Source organism: Takifugu flavidus, unplaced genomic scaffold, assembly GCF_003711565.1.
Source record: "Takifugu flavidus isolate HTHZ2018 unplaced genomic scaffold, ASM371156v2 ctg631, whole genome shotgun sequence".
In the NCBI taxonomy this organism is placed as follows: Eukaryota; Metazoa; Chordata; class Actinopteri; order Tetraodontiformes; family Tetraodontidae; genus Takifugu; species Takifugu flavidus.
Window position 1 is genome coordinate 1 of NW_026622243.1, and position 19,452 is coordinate 19,452.

At 43.1% G+C, this 19,452-nt stretch overlaps 2 protein-coding genes, 2 long non-coding RNA genes and 3 pseudogenes across 4 annotated transcripts; 6 read left to right on the plus strand and 1 right to left on the minus strand.

The window, feature by feature from the left end:
- Nucleotides 1-2,374: 2,374 nt before the first annotated feature.
- Nucleotides 2,375-3,637, plus strand: LOC130520994 (UDP-glucuronosyltransferase 2A2-like). Its single transcript, XM_057024662.1, has one exon. The coding sequence runs from the start codon at nucleotides 2,693-2,695 to the stop codon at nucleotides 3,176-3,178; it is 486 nt and encodes a 161-aa protein (XP_056880642.1). The 5' UTR covers nucleotides 2,375-2,692; the 3' UTR covers nucleotides 3,179-3,637.
- Nucleotides 3,638-5,857: 2,220 nt separating this feature from the next.
- On the plus strand, nucleotides 5,858-8,217 carry LOC130520991 (UDP-glucuronosyltransferase 2C1-like; annotated as a pseudogene).
- Nucleotides 8,218-8,245: 28 nt separating this feature from the next.
- LOC130520995 (uncharacterized) lies at nucleotides 8,246-9,388 on the plus strand. The gene is made up of 2 exons (XR_008949145.1): nucleotides 8,246-8,938; nucleotides 9,184-9,388. It is a non-coding gene; the product is annotated as an uncharacterized LOC130520995 (long non-coding RNA).
- A 1,813-nt stretch (nucleotides 9,389-11,201) lies between these two features.
- Nucleotides 11,202-12,212, plus strand: LOC130520997 (UDP-glucuronosyltransferase 2A1-like). Its single transcript, XM_057024663.1, has 3 exons — nucleotides 11,202-11,264; nucleotides 11,406-11,410; nucleotides 11,511-12,212. The coding sequence occupies exons 1-3, from the start codon at nucleotides 11,202-11,204 to the stop codon at nucleotides 12,079-12,081; spliced, it is 639 nt and encodes a 212-aa protein (XP_056880643.1). The 3' UTR covers nucleotides 12,082-12,212.
- Nucleotides 12,213-14,014: 1,802 nt separating this feature from the next.
- On the plus strand, nucleotides 14,015-18,294 carry LOC130520992 (UDP-glucuronosyltransferase 2A2-like; annotated as a pseudogene).
- Nucleotides 16,706-19,446, plus strand: LOC130520990 (UDP-glucuronosyltransferase 2A1-like; annotated as a pseudogene).
- Nucleotides 17,716-18,955, minus strand: LOC130520996 (uncharacterized). The gene is made up of 2 exons (XR_008949146.1): nucleotides 18,766-18,955; nucleotides 17,716-17,939 (listed from the first exon to the last, which is right to left on the minus strand). It is a non-coding gene; the product is annotated as an uncharacterized LOC130520996 (long non-coding RNA).
- Nucleotides 19,447-19,452: the final 6 nt, after the last annotated feature.

Genomic DNA, 19,452 nt, shown 5'->3' on the forward strand with positions numbered 1-19,452 from the left:
ATACACTTTTTTATAACTTGATTAGAAATCATAAATTCATCGAAAATAAAATCAGGACCCAGCTGGTTAAATAAACCATAAATGTCACCCAGTCAATGCATTTCCACAGTATTTAAGGTACAGAATTACACAGGATGTGCTGGACTGAGTAAAAATGAGTATTCGAGTAAAAATGTGCATGTGTGTCAGCGAGAGAGATGAAGAGAGATGGAAAGAGAGTAAATCAGTGGCTAAAGACAACTTCCTCAGTCATCAGTAAGTCTTGCATAAACCCTCCCACAGGATCATCCTACAGAATCTGTCCCCATTTCATACGAAAGAAGCAGAAGAAGGAGGATTATTTTAAGATTGAGACAATTGCTGAGTGTTTTACTTCAATAAATACTTTTATTACAAAACAATTACAAAAAAAACACAATTTGTCACAGAATATATATCTACAACGTGTTGATCCTGATGATGAATCATTAATCTGGTTTGATCTGAATTACTGTTGATCAGCAGGGTCGGACTGGCTGGATATCAGTCTGATAACGCGGTCACGTGGAAAAACAAAGATATTTAAAGTGAAATTACACATTTAACTGGATTCTGCTCAACAAAATAAACTGATTCAGAAGGAAAAGTGAAACCAAATAATGAGAAACGAGCCCATGATGCCAATCACATACTTGCTGGTAATGCAGAATAAAAACAGAAGCACAGTTATATCCACGCTGACAACAGAGCCATGAAGACCCACAAGCTGCTTTAGGGGAAAACCTTTTGTCAAAGTGTCCTGACAGCACTTTTGAAAAGGCTTTTCAAGACCTTTCTGAAAGTTGCGCTTCCTCAGTGGGAGCCGTCTGCTTCTTCTCTTGGCAACAATTTATGATTAGGTACCCTGTTAGAACCACACAGGGGAAGATGAGGAGATATATGGCTGTTTCCTGGGGTGTGGGGAGAGTACACACACTGTGTGTTATTAAACAATGAAATATCTCATTTCACCTTGGTCATGTAAAAAAATGGTTTAACTCACCTGAGACATACCAATCCATTCTAGTGAGCGGAGCATCAGCTCTTGTCTGGTGTAATTTCCTTCACTAATTGGCTCACACCACTTCTTTGGAGCTGCCTTGTCAATGAGCACAAATCTACCCTTCCAGTCTGTCATAGCACAGGTGAAGTACTGGCCGTCGAAGAACAACAAGATCAGCCACACGATAGCAGGTACGAAACTGGACACAGTCTTCATGAACCACTCATCACATCTGCATCCTTGAATGCTCAACATCAAGATGAAGGCCAGGATGGCAGGAATGATGAAGAATGCTTTTGAAAACGATCTGTTCCATGTAGGATTGCAAGGACACTCAAACTCCAGCTCCAGCAGCTTCTCTAGTCCCGTGAGGATAAAACCAAAAGCCACATTGGGTGCAAGAGGACTGTTGCTAAATGCATCTTTCAGCTTGGAAAACCATTGTTTTTTAGGTTCCATACTAGAAACTATGACTTGATCTTCTCACCTTTGTTGTGGGAAGTTTATAGCAGGAGATCTGTTGAGAATCAAGACCCTAAGCGCGTGTGTCTTTCTTGTTTTCTTATTGAGGTTTCAAGGCACAGTCTAACAGGCAGCTTGCTTCCTGTCAGCCTGTGCACCGAGCAGCACTCACGCTGATTTTACGCCGCAAAACTGGATGTGTGCATCTACAGGTCTTTTCTGAGAAGATACATTTGCAGGTCTCTCTTTTTTGAGAAGAGAGTCTAGTCATGTAGGCAGGATGTAGTTTAATAAAAGCGCCTTGCAAATTATTAAGCATCTCTCTTGAACATAAGGGGTGAATTATTTCTGCCCAGTCAGTCTTTATGACAATACAAGGAAAATAATGTCTCCAACTTATATATCATCAGAATCTCCCACTTCTAGTTATTCTCCAGTGTCACCAGTGTGTTATTTACTGGGAGAGGCTCCATGAGCTGAGTACATGTGAGAACAGTCAAACAAAAGTGGAGAGACTACAGAAAGTTTAATCGCTGAAACCCTGTTTCAACCACCTCTCTTTATTGCTTCACTTCTGCACAGTCTTTCCTGGAATATGTTCTAGTTTTTGCTTTATTTGAATTTCTACATGGAAGATTTCGTAAAGTTTTTGCTCTTTGCAACCATAATCTGCCTTCCCACCGCCATAATTTCAACAATACTCGGTGGTAACGTTTTGGTTTTCCACACGTAGGAATCCACTGGGTGAACATGAGGGTCCTGGTTGAGGAGCTGCACAAGGTGATGGTGATCCAGGCTGCGGACAGCTGGTACATCAGCCAAACATCTCTACATTACTAGACCATCACACTCAACGTTGCTGTCAGGAAAAACGACACATTTCACCATAACAAGTTGTCAAGATTGAAATACAGCTTCTATGAATTGCACAGGAAAACATGTGAAGCGATTATACACTTTTGAGAGTAAAGAGTTGATGGAATCCTTCCAAGCTTCCAAATTTGACCTAGTTGTGACAGATCCTGCTGACGGAGGAGGAGTCCTGCTGGCTCCCCACCTCGGGTTGCCTGCACAGAGACAAGCCGATGAAGCGGATGGACAGCGCCCTCTTCTGGATAGAGTTTGTCATGAGACACAAAGGTGCAGCTCTCCTGAGGACTGAGTCCTACAGGCTGCCCTGGTATTTTTCAAGCTGCTGACCTGTGGCTGATGAGAGTGGACTTTGTGTTTGAGTATCCCCGTCCCACCATGCCTAATGTCGTCTATATTGGAGGGTTCCAGTGTAAACCCGCCAAGCCTTTACCTGAACACCTGGAAGAGTTTGTGCAGAGTTCAGGAGAACACAGAGTCATCATCATGTCTCTGGGGACTTTCATTGCTGAGCTTCCTCAGGATCTGGCTGATCAGATCGCTGCAGCTTTTGCTAAAATGCCTCAGAAGGTCATCTGGAGATATAAGGGTGCCAAACCAGCAACTCTGGGCAACAACACTTTACTGGTGGACTGGATGCCTCAGAATGATCTCTTAGGACATCCCAAAACAAAGCTGTTTGTGGCTCATGGAGGAACGAACGGGGTCCAGGAAGCTCTGTATCACGGAGTCCCCATCATTGGACTTCCTCTGATTTTTGATCAACCTGATAATGTGCATAGACTTGAAGTGAGGGGTGCAGGGAAGGTCCTGGATTTTTTTTAATATGACTGAAGAGATCGTCTTTTAAGGTATTCAGGAATTTTAATTAAACGATCCTCCTACAGGATGAACATGCAGAGGCTCTCTAGACTGCACAGAGACAAGCCGATGAAGCCGATGGACAGCGCCCTCTTCTGGATAGAGTTTGTCATGAGACACAAAGGTGCAGCTCACCTGAGGACTGAGTCCTACAGGCTGCCCTGGTATTCCTATCACTCTGTAGACGTGATGCTCTTCTTAGCTGGAATCACGCTGCTCATTCTCATGACCTTTGCTGCTCTAGTACGATGTTTGTGTTCTAGATGTGTGAGAGCAAAAATTAAGCATGATTTAAAAAAAGTAATTCATTCAGAATTGATTCTATCAGAACTTAGAACTCAAACTTGAAAAATTATTATCTACCAGCAAATTTCACATATTGTGTGATTAATGGTGTATTAAAATAAAAACATTGTAAAACTGTTGGTTTGTTCAGGTAACTTGGAAGAGAATATTGCTCGATGACCACACTTGTATTTATCTAACCAAATGGCCGCTGATATTATTTATGAAGATTAAATGATTTCACATCAAGTTATGAAAAGTGTATTTAGTGTGATTCCAAGAATATTATTAAAAACAGGAATAATAAAATAATCAGGATGAGTCATGCCGATCATCTCAGTCATCATTGAGTCATTGAGACACTTTCTGAGGGCTTTATTCCAATCAATACTTTTATTAAAGAACAAAAAGCAAGCCCCACAATTTGTTACAGAATATATATCTACAACCTGTTGATCTTGATGATCAATCATAAATCTGTTTTGACCTGAATTATGGTCACGTGAAAAAACAAAGATATTTAAAGTGAAATTGACTGAATTGACTTCAAAAAGCCTTTAGCAAAATATATTAATAAAGAAATGTAACTTTATGGAATCAGAGGAGAAGTATTTAACAGAAAATCTTCTCCAGCTAGACAATTGGTGCTCCAACGGTTCCGACAGTGCCTGTGGTGTCCCCCGGTGATCAGTATTGGGCTCCAAAGAGTTGATATTGTGTTTCAGATATGCTAAACCCTGTATTGTTTAGCACGCACATAACACTTACAAATACATGACTCTGGAGGGGTACATAGGGTAACTAAACTAAAGTAGTTGCTGTATTTATAATATGTGAGACAAGTAATCCTTTTAGTAGTGATTTGTGGAAAAAGGGTGGAATTTTGGCTTTGTCTCACTTGTTTTTGATGTATAATGCCTTATTTAATTTCACATGTCTGAAAGAAATAACGATAATCCTTTTTCTTCAGCACTTTACTCATCCTGGTATAAAGCAACAACCAGAAAACCTGTGTTTCTCCCCCAGGTGGGGAGAGACCTGAGAGGGTCTATTACGCTGTGGTGTGCTAATGTCAGGGGGGCTTTTCCTGGCTTTAGGCAACTTACCCAGTGAGTGGCAGCGGTGGCAGCAGCACAAGAGTGGCAGCAGCAGCAGGAGCATGAGAGCGGTGGCTGCACCCCCGCCTTCAGCATTGTATCAGAGGTGACAACCGTTCAGCACAGGTGCTGCCTCTGGCATCGCAGAGCTGAAAGAAAAGCCGCCACTGTGTGACCTGCAGCAAACCGTTCCTCTATTCCATCAGGTAAAGAGTTGAGAGCCGAAGGGAGACGATTTCTCTGCATGCAAACACTTTTGGGTTCCAGGGAAAAGGATCAGTCACTGTGATTCATACTTAACTGCATTCACCTACACATGAATCCTGCACAGGCCATAGCCCCGTTCTCCCTTCACAATCCCTCTCCAACGCAATTCCTCCACTTCCAATACTGTAACCGTACAAAAGGCACCAACCTGCTGTGGGTCTCTTCCATTAATCCAGTCCTGGGTCGTGATGGGAGTGGACGGCGTCGCTGCCGCTCGAGCGCGCCTCCATTGCATGCAGCTTCCTCTTCTCACACCGCTGATGCAGCTTCCTTCCTTCTCTCGCATCTGCACAGGCAGTTGCATCCTCATCTCCTCCTCCTCCTCCTCCTCCTCTTCCTACTCCTCAATCTCCTCCTTCAGAGACCGCCCTTTTACCCCCCCCCCTCGGCATTTCCATGGTCACAGATCCAATCCCCCCCTTCAGTGCAGTCATCTCTCCTGAGCTGCAGCAGCAGCAGCAGAGCCTCTGTGTTTCTGCACTGAACCACAAATAGGGAACGCTGATTCTATTTTACTCTATTTTATTGCAAATTAAAAAATCTGTCATGTTGACACAAAGCTTTCATGTGACTCTGCACAGAAGTACCAATTACTGTCAATTACATATCATATTAATCTCAACAATGATCTAAGACACGGTCAATAAAATCCCAATAATCCATACAGTTATAAATAAGCCTATTAACCATTAACGTGCTTATCATGGTGTTGAGAACTCTCACTGACCTACTGTCCCGAAGTACACACACACACACACACACAACACACACACACACACACACACACACACACAGACACACACACACACACACACACACACACACACACACACACACACACACACACACACAGGTAACTGTTAAGGTAACTGTAACAGGTCCATGTCCTCTGTCATGCAAACCATGGCTGTTCCATTCAACTCTCCCACCCCCTTCAATAAGCCCCCGGACCCGCCCATGCAGGGTCCCCCACCCCCACGTTCTCCAGCCCCTCCTCCCAGATTACATTTCCCTAGTCGGTCGCATCAGATGCGCAGCGCGACGCGACACGACGCAGACGCTTCCGTTGGAACTTTGCCGCAACTGAACACGGTGAGTTGCGCGAAGGCGGAACTTTGGGCGTCGATTTTGTTGCCCGGCGTGTTGGGGAAAAAAAGAGGCGATCCGATCTGATCCGCGCGGCTGATGGAAGAGTCGAATAACTTTGTAAAACTCGGACCGAACCGGTAAAAAAATATATAAAATCTTGCATTTACCAATTGTATAACAGTACAAATAGAATCGTCTCTTCTAAATTTGGATCATTTGCGGTAACTTTTTTAAACCTAATGTCACAGCCAGCAGATCAAAATACATTCAAACTGAAGTGAGAGGTTGCGTAAATAAAAACACTACAGTGGTTTGTAACTCTATTCTGAGCCATTAAATACACTATAAAGAGAAGATACAAATAAACAAAACCACCCATAACTGAAAAAGTCCAAAAACACCTGCTTATAGCATGCTGCGCACTAGTGATTTCATTATCCCCAGATCATAATACAAGCCAATAGATCTGTGCATGGCAAGGCCAGAATCCAGCACTAGAATCCCGTGACCTTTGATCCCTCAGGTGGCATTAAACAACATCCTGTTTGTATTTCAGATGAGGCCGATCTTCTTCTGCAGCACTTTAGTGCTGCTGTTTGTAGCCAGGCCCAGATCCTGTCAAGGAGGCAACATTTTGGTGGTTCCTATTGAAGGCAGCCACTGGATAAACATGAAGATCCTTCTTCAAGCTTTGCACGCCAGAGGACACAATATAACCATTGTTCGCTCCAGCAAATCCTGGTACATCAGTGAAAATTCTACATATTACAAAACTGTTACAGTTCCGGTGGAGAGGAGCCTGGATCAGAGGTTCATTACAAGAATAGTATCTGAAATAATTCAGTTTGAAAGAGGAGCGCTCCCCTTAACGAGCTTTCTTCACATAACCTTCGGAATGACCAGCACGACTATCGACGCTCACTCAGCAATTGGCGAATTTATAGCAGCGACGTTAGACGATCAGGAGTTGATGAGAACTCTAAAGGAGAACAAATATGACCTGGTACTAACTGACCCCTCCTGGGGTAGTGGAATCATTTTAGCCAAATATCTGAATCTTCCGTTGGTATATAATGTTCGGTGGCTACTTTCTGGTGAGGGTCATCTTGCCTTTGCTCCATCACCTATATCATATATTCCAATTACAGGAAGTGGCCACAGTGACAAGATGACCTTTATACAGAGGGTCAAAAATGTGATTCTCTATTTGATAACCAAATACCATTTTGATCTGTTATCGCAAGTGTATCAGAAAATATGTGACAAATATCTTGGTCCGGGTCATGACTTTAAGCAGATAATGCTGGATGCAGATATCTGGCTGATGAGAGTGGACTTTGTGTTTGAGTATCCTCGTCCCACCATGCCTAACGTCGTCTATATGGGAGGGTTCCAGTGTAAACCTGCCGAGCCTTTACCTGAACACCTGGAAGAGTTTGTGCAGAGTTCAGGAGAACACGGAGTCATCATCATGTCTCTGGGGACTTTTGTGAGCCAACTTCCTGCTGAAATAACCAATGAGATCGCTGCAGCTTTTGCTAAGTTGCCTCAGAAGATCATCTGGAAACATGAAGGGGACAGACCAGCAACAACTGGGCAACAACACTTTACTGGTGGACTGGATGCCTCAGAATGATCTCTTTGGACATCCCAAAACAAAACTGTTTGTGGCTCACGGAGGAACGAATGGAGTTCAGGAAGCTATGTATCATGGAGTCCCAGTTGTAGGTCTACCTGTGTTTTTTGACCAATATGACAACCTGCTGCGTCTGAAAGAGAGAGGAGGAGCTGAGATTCTGACCCTTAGGACTGTGGACAAGGACGACAACTTCCTGGCAGCTGTGAAGAGAGTTTTGAACGATCCCTCCTACAGGATGAACATGCAGAGGCTCTCCAGACTGCACAGAGACGCGCCGATGAAGCCGATGGACAGCGCCCTCTTCTGGATAGAGTTTGTCATGAGACACAAAGGTGCAGCTCACCTGAGGACTGAGTCCTACAGGCTGCCCTGGTATTCCTATCACTCTGTAGACGTGATGCTCTTCTTAGCTGGAATCACGCTGCTCATTGTCATGACCTTTGCTGCTCTAGCACGATGCTTGTGTTCTAGATGCGTGAGAGCAAAAATTAAGCGTAATTTTAACAAAAAGACATTCATTCAGAATTGATTCTTTTAGAACTTAGAACTCGAAAAACCATTATCTAACAGCAAATTTCACATATTGTGTGAATAATGGTGTATTCAAATAAAATGCTAAAACTGTTGGTCTTGTTCAGGTAACTTGGAAGAGAATATTGCTTGATGACAGCACATGTGACGGCAGCGATTAGGACCCAAAAGCAGCACTCTGGAAAACTGGACCATGGTAATGACCTTTATTAGCACACGGGCAAACAGGAACTCAGGCAGACAAGGAAGCACAGGAAACAGTCCGTTCTTCAGGCCCAGGGCCCACACAAAGTCAGTGGGTTTCAGGCTCGGGGATTGGGTTGAGCTGAGTCGGAGTGCGGAACCAAGGGGGGAGGACGTGAATCCTCGGAACTGTACAGTCCCGTTTACAGCAGGCGGGAGTGACAGAATGGGGCTTACAGGAGATGAGGCCGACGATGTAGCTGAGCAGACTGGGGGTGAGCAGCAGCGAAGTTGGGGCCAGGCGGAGAAGTCAGGACCAGGCGAGCGGGCAGGAACCAGAAACGCTGAGGCAGAAGTCGTGGTCAGGGGCAGAAAGCAGGTAGGTTTTCGAGGGAACAGGTGAGGCAGGCAGAACAAAGACAGGCAGGGTCGGTAACAGGTAATCAGGGAAGGGAAATAACGCTGGAAAGTCTCGCATCGAAGCAGAAGAACAATCTGGCAAAGACTGAGAGTGCAGGGGAGGCTTATAAGCTGGGCTGATTGGGAATGAGCTGCAGCTGTGCTGCAGGTGAGTGGAGTTGAACTGACGGGGTGGGAGTGGCTGGCAGGTGGAGTGGAGCAGAGGGAGGGAGGGTGGAGCAGAGGCAGGGAGAGTGGAGCAGAGGGAGGGGGAGAGTGAGCAGAGGCAGGGAGAGTGGAGCAGAGGAGGAGAGAGAGTGGAGCAGAGGCAGGGAGAGTGGAGCAGAGGCAGGGAGAGTGGAGCAGAGGGAGGGAGAGTGGAGCAGAGGCAGGTGGAGTGGAGCAGAGGGAGGGAGAGTGGAGCAGAGGCAGGTGGAGTGGAGCAGAGGCGGCAGGTGGAGTGGAGCAGAGGCGGGGAGAGTGGAAAATTACTGGGGCAGGAGGGAACTGGGGAATGGGGCTGTGACAGCACTTGTATTTATCTAACCAAATGGCCCCTGATATTATTTATCAAGATTAAATGATTTCACATCAAGTTATGAAAAGTGTATTTAGTGTGATTACAAGAATATTATTTAAAACAGGAATAATAAAATAATCAGGATGAGTAATGACGATGATAAATGTCACCCAGTCAAAATATTTCTACAGTATTTTAGGTACCAAAAAGGAAAAATAAGATTTTGTCAAGAGCAGATTTTTAAACAATTTCAGCGTTCCACAGGATCTGCTAGAATAATCAGAATCTAAAATGTATGTGTGTAAACAAGAGCGAATTAGAGAGAACAAAAGAGAGCTGTAAATCAGTGGATAAAGACAACTTCCTCATTCATAGAGTCATTGAGACACTTTCTGAGGGCTTTATTCCAATCAATTATTGTATTAAAGAACAAAAAACAACAAGCCCCACAATTTGTTACAGAATATATATCTACAACCTGTTGATTTTGATGATGAATCATTAATCTGGTTTGATCTGAATTACTGTTGATCAGCAGGGTCGGGACTGGCTGGATATCAGTCTGATAACGCGGTTACGTGGAAAAACAAAGATATTAAAAGTGAAATTACACATTTAGTCATTAACAACCACTCAAACAAATATAAGTAAATCAACATTATACATCAGATTGATATTAGCTGCCTGGTCATTACCACCTGTGTCAGTTAAGCTAAAACTAAGGAAGAGGAAAATCATGGAAAGTTAAATAAAAAACAAATTAAACAATTAAATGTGTCCATTTTGATTGATGGGATGAAGATTTCTGGTGATCTCTTGCTTTTAATGGGATGTTGCTGATGTCAACAGGATTCTGCTCAACAAAACAAACTGATTCAGAAGGAAAAGTGAAACCAAATAATGAGAAACGAGCCCATGATACCGATCACATACTCGCTGAAAAGTCTCTTCAAGATATTTCCAAAGTGTGCATTTCAGCACAGTGGGTGTGGTGGGCGGTGTACGTGGTCTCAGGAGGAGTTCCTGCGTCCAGAGAGCCTGAGCTCCTGAGCCTGCGCTTCTGTTTGCAATGTTCGCTGAATTAGGTACATTCTGAGACCCACACAGGTAGAGATTAAGAGGAGGCTCATGCCAATAACCTGGGGTGTGGGGAGAGGACAGACACACACTGTGTATTTTTAAACAATGAAATATTTTGTTTCTCCTTGATCATGTAAAAAAAAGGTTTAACTCACCTGAGACATAGCAATCCACTCTTGTGAACGGAGCATCAGCTCTTGTGTGGTGAAATTTCCTTCACTAATTGGCTCACACCACTTCTTTGGAGCTGCCTTGTCAACGAGTACAAATCTACCCTTCCAGTCTGTCATAGCACAGGCGAAGTACTGGCCGTCGAGGAACAACAAGATCAGCCACACGATAGCAGGCACGAAAGTGGACAGGGACACAGTCTTCCTGCACCACTTACCACATCTGCATCCTTGAATGATCAACATCAAGATGATGGTTATGATGGTGGGAACGATGAAGAATAATGATGACAACGCTCTGTTCCAGTTAGGACTGCAAGGACACTTAAACTCCATCTCCACCAGCTTCTCTAGTCCGATAAGGATAAACCCAAAAAAAGCATTTGACACAAGAGGACTGCTGCACAATCATGCTATACAGGTTGAAAACAAAAGCATAAATCATATGAAGATTATTGATCAATTATACTAGAATATTGCTAATTTCACTCAAATTCCCTAGTCTATCTAAAATTCTGTAGAAATCAAAAATTCGAACAGCCACGAAAATGTCCTCTATTTTCTTACGTCGTTTTTTGTTCTTTAACAGCAGTTGTTTTTCTGGTTTTGCTGGGTTTTGTTGTGCTTGTCTGGTCTTGCTTCAGGCTGTGTGTGAAAAGAAAAGAGAAATCTGACTCACCCCCTGAGATACTGTCGGTCTTTCCTTTTTCATATTTGCCAATGCCGCATGGAGGCCGACATCATGGACATGTTTTCCTTCTGTGCTCTGTTGCGCAACTTCAGGACTGAAGTCAGTCCATCAGTTCCGTCCTGTAGCGCGGGGGGTACATTCATTTGATTTTCATGCATAAACTCATTTAAAAACATGAACTATTAAAAAGGGAAACAGTAGGTGGCATTCGGAAAAGCAACTTTGTTTCCTTCCCAACAGATAGGGTTAAAGTTTAATATACCATCATAAAACAGCTGAAGAGGAAACATGCTTGGTTTCTTTTTTGAATTTGGAAACTTTGACCTGCATCGACAACATTTGAAGATACAAGGGTGCTAAACCAGCAACTCTGGGCAGCAACACTTTACTGGTGGACTGGATGCCACAGAATGATCTCTTAGGACATCCCAAAACAAAGCTGTTTGTGACTCATGGGGGAACGAGCGGAGTTGAGGAAGCTCTGTATCACGGAGTCCCCATCATTGGACTTCCTCTGATTTATGATCAAAATGATAATATAAATAGGCTTGAAGTGAGGGGTGCAGGGAAGGTCCTGGATTTTTTTACTATGACTGAAGAGATCTTCTTTCAGTGTATTCAGGAAGTTTTAAACGATCCCTCCTACAGGATGAACATGCAGAGGCTCTCCAGACTGCACAGAGACGCGCCGATGAAGCCGATGGACAGCGCCCTCTTCTGGATAGAGTTTGTCATGAGACACAAAGGTGCAGCTCACCTGAGGACTGAGTCCTACAGGCTGCCCTGGTATTCCTATCACTCTGTAGACGTGATGCTCTTCTTAGCTGGAATCACGCTGCTCATTTTCATGACCTTTGCTGCTCTAGTACGATGCTTGTGTTCTAGATGGGTGAGAGCAAAAATTAAGCAAGAATAAAAAAAAAAGACATTAATTCAGAATTGATTCTATCAGAACTTAGAACTCGAACTTGCAAATTCATTATCTACCAGCAAATTTCACATATTGTGTGAATAATGTTGTATTGAAATAAAAATATTATAAAACTGTTGGTCTTGTTCAGATAACTTGGAAAAGAATATTGTTTCTAACCAAATGGCTCCTGGTGATTTCACATCAAGTTATGAAAAGTGCATTTAGTTTGATTCCAAGAATATTATTTAAAACAGCAATAATAAAATAATCAGGATGAGTCATGACGATCATCTCAGTCATCATTGAGTCATTGAGACACTTTCCGAGGGCTTTATTCCAATCAATACTTTTATCAAAGAACAAAAAACAAGCCCCACAATTTGTAACAGAAAATATTTCCACAACCTGTTGATCTTGATGATCAATCATTAATCTGGTTTGACCTGAATTATGGTTACGTGGAAAAACAAATATATTTAAAGTGAAATTACACATTTAGTCCTTAACAACCACTAAAACAAATATGCATCAGATTGATATTAGCTGCCTGGTCATTACCACCTGTGTTAGTTAAGCTAAAACTAAGGAAAATCATGGAAAGTTAAATAAAAAAATGTATTAAACAATTAAATGTGTCCATTTTGATTGATGGGATGAAGATTCCTGGTGATCTCTTGTTTTTAGTGGGATGTTGCTGATGTCAACAGGATTCTGCTCAACAAAACAAACTGATTCAGAAGGAAAAGTGAAACCAAATAATGAGAAACAAGCCCATGATGCCAATCACATACCCGCTGGTAATGCAGAATAAAAACAGAAGCACAGTTATATCCACGCGGACAACAGAGCCATGAAGACCCACGAGCTGCTTTAGGGGAAAACATTTTGTCAAAGCGTCCTGACTGCACTTTTGAAAAGGCTTTTCAAGACATTTCCCAAAGTTGCATTTCCCTGGTGGGAGCCGTTTGCTTCTTCTTCTGTTGGCAACATTCACTGATTAGGTACACTGTGAGACCCATACAGATTAAGAGGAGGAGGCTCATGCCAATAACCTGGGGTGTGGGGAGAGTACAGACACACACTGTGTATTTTTAAAGAATGAAATATCTAATTTCTCCTTGATCATGTAAAAAAATGGTTTAACTCATCTCAGACGTAACAATCCATTCTTGTGAGCGGAGCATCAGCTCTTGTCTGGTGAAATTTCCTTCACTAATTGGCTCACACCACTTCTGTGGAGCTGCCTTGTCAATGAGCACAAATCTACCCTTCCAGTCTGTCATAGCACAGGTGAAGTACTGGCCGTCGAAGAACAACAAGATCAGCCACACGATAGCAGGCACGAAACTGGACACAGTGTTCTTGAACCACTCTTCATATCTGCATCCTTGAGTGATCAACATCAAGATGATGGTTATGATGGTGGGAACGATGAAGAATAATAATGACAACGCTATGTTCCAGTTAGGGCTGCAAGGACACTTAAACTCCAGCTCCACCAGCTTCTCTAGTCACATGATCATAAAACCAAAAGCCGCTTTTGATAAAAGAGGACTGTTTATAAGTTCATTTTTCAGCCTGGCAAGCCATTGTTTTTTAGGTTCCATACTAGAATATATGACTACGGTAGTTTTTCTCACCTCAAGTATGCTCCCTATTCTCCCACTTCTACTAATTCTCTTCTGATTGGAAATCAACAAGAGATCAGCCCTGGTATTCCTATCACTCTGTAGACGTCCTCTTATTCTTAACAGCTTGCTGGGTTTTGTTGTGCTTGTCTGGTCTTGCTTCAGGCTGTGTGTGAAAAGAAAAGAGAAATCTGACTAACCCCCTGAGATACTGTCAGTCTTTCCTTTTTTCATATTTGCCAATGCCGCATGGAGGCCGACATCATGGACATGTTTTCCTTCTGTGCTCTGTGCGCAACTTCAGGACTGAAGTCCATCAGTTCCGTTCCTGTAGCGCGGGGGTACATTCATTTGATTTTCATGCATAAACTCATTTAAAAACATGAACTATTAAAAAGGGAAACAGTAGGTGGCATTCGGAAAAGCAAGTCTTGTTTTCCTTCCCAACAGATAGGGTTAAAGTTTAATATACCATCATAAAACAGCTGAAGAGGAAACATGCTTGGTCTTTTTTTTGAATTTGGAAACTTTGACCTGCATCGACAACATTTGAATGATAGTGAGATTCCTGTCAGGTGCTGGATGTGGGCTCGAGTCCCAGATGCAGAACAGACAGAATTTTTAACAGCAAGAAAAGGAAGGAAACATCCAGGTCCGTATTCCAGAAACTGAGACCCTGGGAACACTGGGAATGTTATTAGCACGTGTCTCACTAGCAGGGTCAAACCATATCTGCGTGAAACTGCTGGTTAAATCAGATGGAGAGAATAAGAGCACAGATTAGAAACATGAGGGACAAGTCAGGGAGAAGGTGGGTTTCAGCAAGGCGGAAAGACAGCCACGGAATTACACGATCTGGCCTCCATCCTGATTTCAATATTAATTATAAATCAGGACTTAAAGCAAACTCTGAATTCAAATGTTAAAACAACAAATGATTATTGCAATTTCCAGTGTTAAGTCAACATGTGAAGGTATTTAAGGGTCCTGACGTTTCACCTCGTGTGTTCCACATGAATTTGTGCATTCTTATCACTGCTCAGTGACGCCATATCTCAGTGCCAAAGTTCTTTTCTGCTCGGAAGGTTGACAGTGAAAAATCTTCTTTGTTCTCCAGCCAAAGAACAGACTAAGAGGCAACACAAAGGTAAAAACTGCTATTTTAAAGTCATATTTCCAAATATTTAAAAAAAGAAATAATTGTGTTTTCAGGGTATGACGAAAAGCTTGAAATTTTATGGCTTTTTATTGTTTTAGTAATGCAAGTGTGATTATAGAGGAGGCATTACTTTATCACACACAGCTTATGGACAGTCAATAATCATCTCAATCACGTTTGTCTTTGTTAGATCTCTTCTAGAGGCAGGGTAAAAATGCAGGGCCTCTGGTTGTGGATGGCTCTATGCTTCCTCTGCCCGACCGTGGTCCACGGTGGGAAAGTTCTCGTTTTTCCGATTGACGGGAGCCACTGGGTGAACATGAAATACATTATCGAGGCCCTTCATTCCAGGGGCCATCAGGTCTCAGTCGTGCGGCCATCGGACAGCTGGTACATCGAAGAAAAGTCTCCGTTCTACAATTCAATCACGCTTGATAGCCCTTCAGAATTTGACGAAAGCTTCATAACGACCTTCATCGCCAGGCTATTGGAGATCCAGAGGGAAGGGAAGTCTTTCTGGACACGTTACAAACTGGAAATTGAACAGGCAGAAATGACCGGGAGATGTATGAAAAAACATCTGAGTTTGTTGAAATGCTCTTGGAGAACAAAGATCTAATGCAGTCAATAAAAAACACCAACTATGACCTTGTCTTCACAGACCCTGTTGCACCCGTTGGTGCTATACTTGCCAACTATTTAAAGTTGCCTCTGGTTTTCAGTGCCAGGGGGACGAGTCATGGTGAAAGTCATTTTGATATCGCACCTTCTCCTATTTCTTACATTCCACTCACAGGAACACAGCTGTCAGATCAGATGAGCGCTTTTTGAGAGACTCCAGAATGTGCTTATGTTTGGGTTCTTGCAATATCAAATCCGCTGGTTTGTCACACCAAGCTTTGAAGGTTTAATTAAAAAGTATTTCGGTCCAGGCACCGACTACATCTCCCTGTTTCAAGCTGCTGACCTGTGGCTGATGAGAGTGGACTTTGTGTATGAGTATCCCCGTCCCACCATGCCTAATGTCGTCTATATTGGAGGGTTCTAGTGTAAACCCGCCAAGCCTTTACCTGAACACCTGGAAGAGTTTGCGCAGAGTTCAGGAGAACACGGAGTCATCGTCATGTCTCTGGGGACTTTAATTGCTGAGCTTCCTCAGGATCTGGCTGATCAGATCGCTGCAGCTTTTGCTAAAATGCCTCAGAAGGTCATCTGGAGATACAAGGGTGCCAAACCAGCAACTCTGGGCAACAACACTTTACTGGTGGACTGGATGCCTCAGAATGATCTCTTAGGACATCCCAAAACAAAGCTGTTTGTGGCTCATGGAGGAACAAACGGAGTTCAGGAAGCTCTCTATCACGGAGTTCCCATCATTGGACTTCCTCTGATTTTTGATCAACCTGATAATGTGCATAGACTTGAAGTGAGGGGTGCAGGGAAGGTCCTGGATTTTTTACTATGACTGAAGAGATCTTCTTTCAAGGTATTCAGAAAGTTTTAAACGATCCCTCCTACAGGATGAACATGCAGAGGCTCTCCAGACTGCACAGAGACGCGCCGATGAAGCCGATGGACAGCGCCCTCTTCTGGATAGAGTTTGTCATGAGACACAAAGGTGCAGCTCACCTGAGGACTGAGTCCTACAGGCTGCCCTGGTATTCCTATCACTCTGTAGACGTCCTCTTATTTTTAATAGCAGTTGTTTTTCTGGTTTTGCTGGTTTTTGTTGTGCTTGTCTGGTCTTGCTTCAGGCTGTGTGTGAAAAGAAAAGAGAAATCTGACTAAGATACTAAGATACCCAAGATACTGTCGGTCTTTCCTTTTTTCATATTTGCCAATGCTGCATGGAGGCCGACATCATCGACATGTTTACCTTCACTTTATGGACATGTTTACCTTCTGTGCTCTGTTGTGCAACTTCAGGACTGAAGTCCATCAGTTCCGTTCCTGTAGCGCGGGGGTACATTCATTTGTTTTTATTTCATAAACTCATTTAAAAACATGAACTATTAAAAAGGGAAACAGTAGGTGGCATTCGGAAAAGCAAGTCTTGTTTTCCTTCCCAACAGATAGGGTTAAAGTTTAATATACCATCATAAAACAGCTGAAGAGGAAACATGCTTGGTTTCTTTTTTGAATTTGGAAACTTTGACCTGCATCGACAACATTTGAATGATAGTGAGATTCCTGTAAGGTGCTGGATGTGGGCTCGAGTCCGATGCATGCAGAACAGACAGAATTTTTAACAGCAAGAAAAGGAAGGAAACATCCAGGTCCATATTCCAGAAACTGAGACCCTGGGAACACTGGGAATGTTATTAGCACGTGTCTCACTAGCAGGGTCAAACCATATCTGCGTGAAACTGCTGGTTAAATCAGATGGAGAGAATAAGAGCACAGATTAAAAACATGAGGGACAAGTCAGGGAGAAGGTGGGTTTCAGCAAGGCGGAAAGACAGCCACGGAATTACACGATCTGGCCTCCATCCTGATTTCAATATTAATTATAAATCAGGACTTAAAGCAAACTCTGAATTCAAATGTTAAAACAACAAATGATTATTGCAATTTCCAGTGTTCAGTCAACATGTGAAGGTATTTAAGGGTCCTGACGTTTCACTTCGTGTGTTCCACATGAATTTGTGCATTCTTATCGCTGCTCAGTGACGCCATATCTCAGTGCCAAAGGTCTTTTCTGCTCAGAAGGTTGACAGTGAAAAATCTTCTTTTTTCTCCAGCCACAGAACAGACTAAGAGGCAACACAAAGGTAAAAACTGCTATTTTAAAGTCATATTTCCAAAGATTTAAAAAAGAAATAATTGTGTTTTCAGGGTATGACGAAAAGCTTTAAATTTTATGGCTTTTTATTGTTTTGGTAATGCAAGTGTGATTATAGAGGAGGCATTACTTTATCACACACAGCTTATGGACAGTCAATAATCATCTCAATCACGTTTGTCTTTGTTAGATCTCTTTTAGAGGCAGGGTAAAAATGCAGGGCCTCTGGTTGTGGATGGCTCTATGCTTCCTCTGCCCGACCGTGGTCCACGGTGGGAAAGTTCTCTTTTTCCTATTGACGGGAGCCACTGGGTGAACATGAAAGTCATTATCGAGGCCCTTCATTCCAGGGGCCATCAGGTCTCAGTCATGCGGTCATCAGACAGCTGGTACATCGAAGAAAAGTCTCCGTTCTACAATTCAATCACGCTTGGTAGCCCTTCAGAATTTGACGAAAGCTTCATAACGACCTTCATCGCCAGGCTGTTGGAGATCCAGAGGGAAGGGAAGTCTATCTGGACACGTTACAAACTGGAAATTGAACAGGCAGAAATGACCCGGGAGATGTATGAAAAAACATCTGAGTTTGTTGAAATGCTCTTGGAGAACAAAGATCTAATGCAGTCAATAAAAAACACCAACTATGACCTTGTCTTCACAGACCCTGTTGCACCCGTTGGTGCTATACTTGCCAACTATTTAAAGTTGCCTCTGGTTTTCAATGCCAGGTGGACGAGTCATGGTGAAAGTCATTTTGATATCGCACCTTCACCTATTTCTTACATTCCACTCACAGGAACACAGCTGTCAGATCAGATGAGCTTTTTTGAGAGAATCCAGAATGTGCTTATGTTTGGGTTCTTGCAATATCAAATCTGCTGGTTTGTCACACCAAGCTTTGAAGGTTTAATTAAAAAATATTTTGGTCCAGACACGGACTACTTCTCCCTGTTTTAAGCTGCTGATCTCTGGCTGATGAGAGTGGACTTTGTGTTTGAGTATCCCCGTCCCACCATGCCTAATGTCGTCTATATTGGAGGGTTCCAGTGTAAACCCGCCAAGCCTTTACCTGAACACCTGGAAGAGTTTGTGCAGAGTTCAGGAGAACACGGAGTCACCGTCATGTCTCTGGGGACTTTCATTGCTGAGCTTCCTCAGGATCTGGTTGATCAGATCGCTGCAGCTTTTGCTAAAATGCCTCAGAAGGTCATCTGGAGATACAAGGGTGCCAAACCAGCAACTCTGGGCAACAACACTTTACTGGTGGACTGGATGCCTCAGAATGATCTCTTAGGACATCCCAAAACAAAGCTGTTGTGGCTCATGGAGGAACAAACGGAGTTCAGGAAGCTCTCTATCACGGAGTCCCCATCATTGAACTTGCTCTGATTTTTGATCAACCTGATAATGTGCATAGACTTGAAGTGAGGGGTGCAGGGAAGGTCCTGGATTTTTTTACTATGACTGAAGAGATCTTCTTTCAAGGTATTCAGGAAGTTTTAAACGATCCCTCCTACAGGATGAACATGCAGAGGCTCTCCAGACTGCACAGAGACGCGCCGATGAAGCCGATAGACAGCGCCCTCTTCTGGATAGAGTTTGTCATGAGACACAAAGGTGCAGCTCACCTGAGGACTGAGTCCTACAGGCTGCCCTGGTATTCCTATCACTCTGTAGACGTGATGCTCTTCTTAGCTGGAATCACGCTGCTCATTTTCATGACCTTTGCTGCTCTAGTACGATGTTTGTGTTCTAGATGTGTGAGAGCAAAAATTAAGCGTGATTAAAAAAAAGTAATTCATTCA

Excerpts from the sequence above, each read along its gene's own strand:
- LOC130520994 (XM_057024662.1), top strand. The coding sequence starts at position 2,693 with ATGAGAGTGGACTTTGTGTTTGAGTATCCCCGTCCCACCATGCCTAAT.
- LOC130520997 (XM_057024663.1), top strand. The coding sequence starts at position 11,202 with ATGGAGGCCGACATCATGGACATGTTTTCCTTCTGTGCTCTGTTGCGC.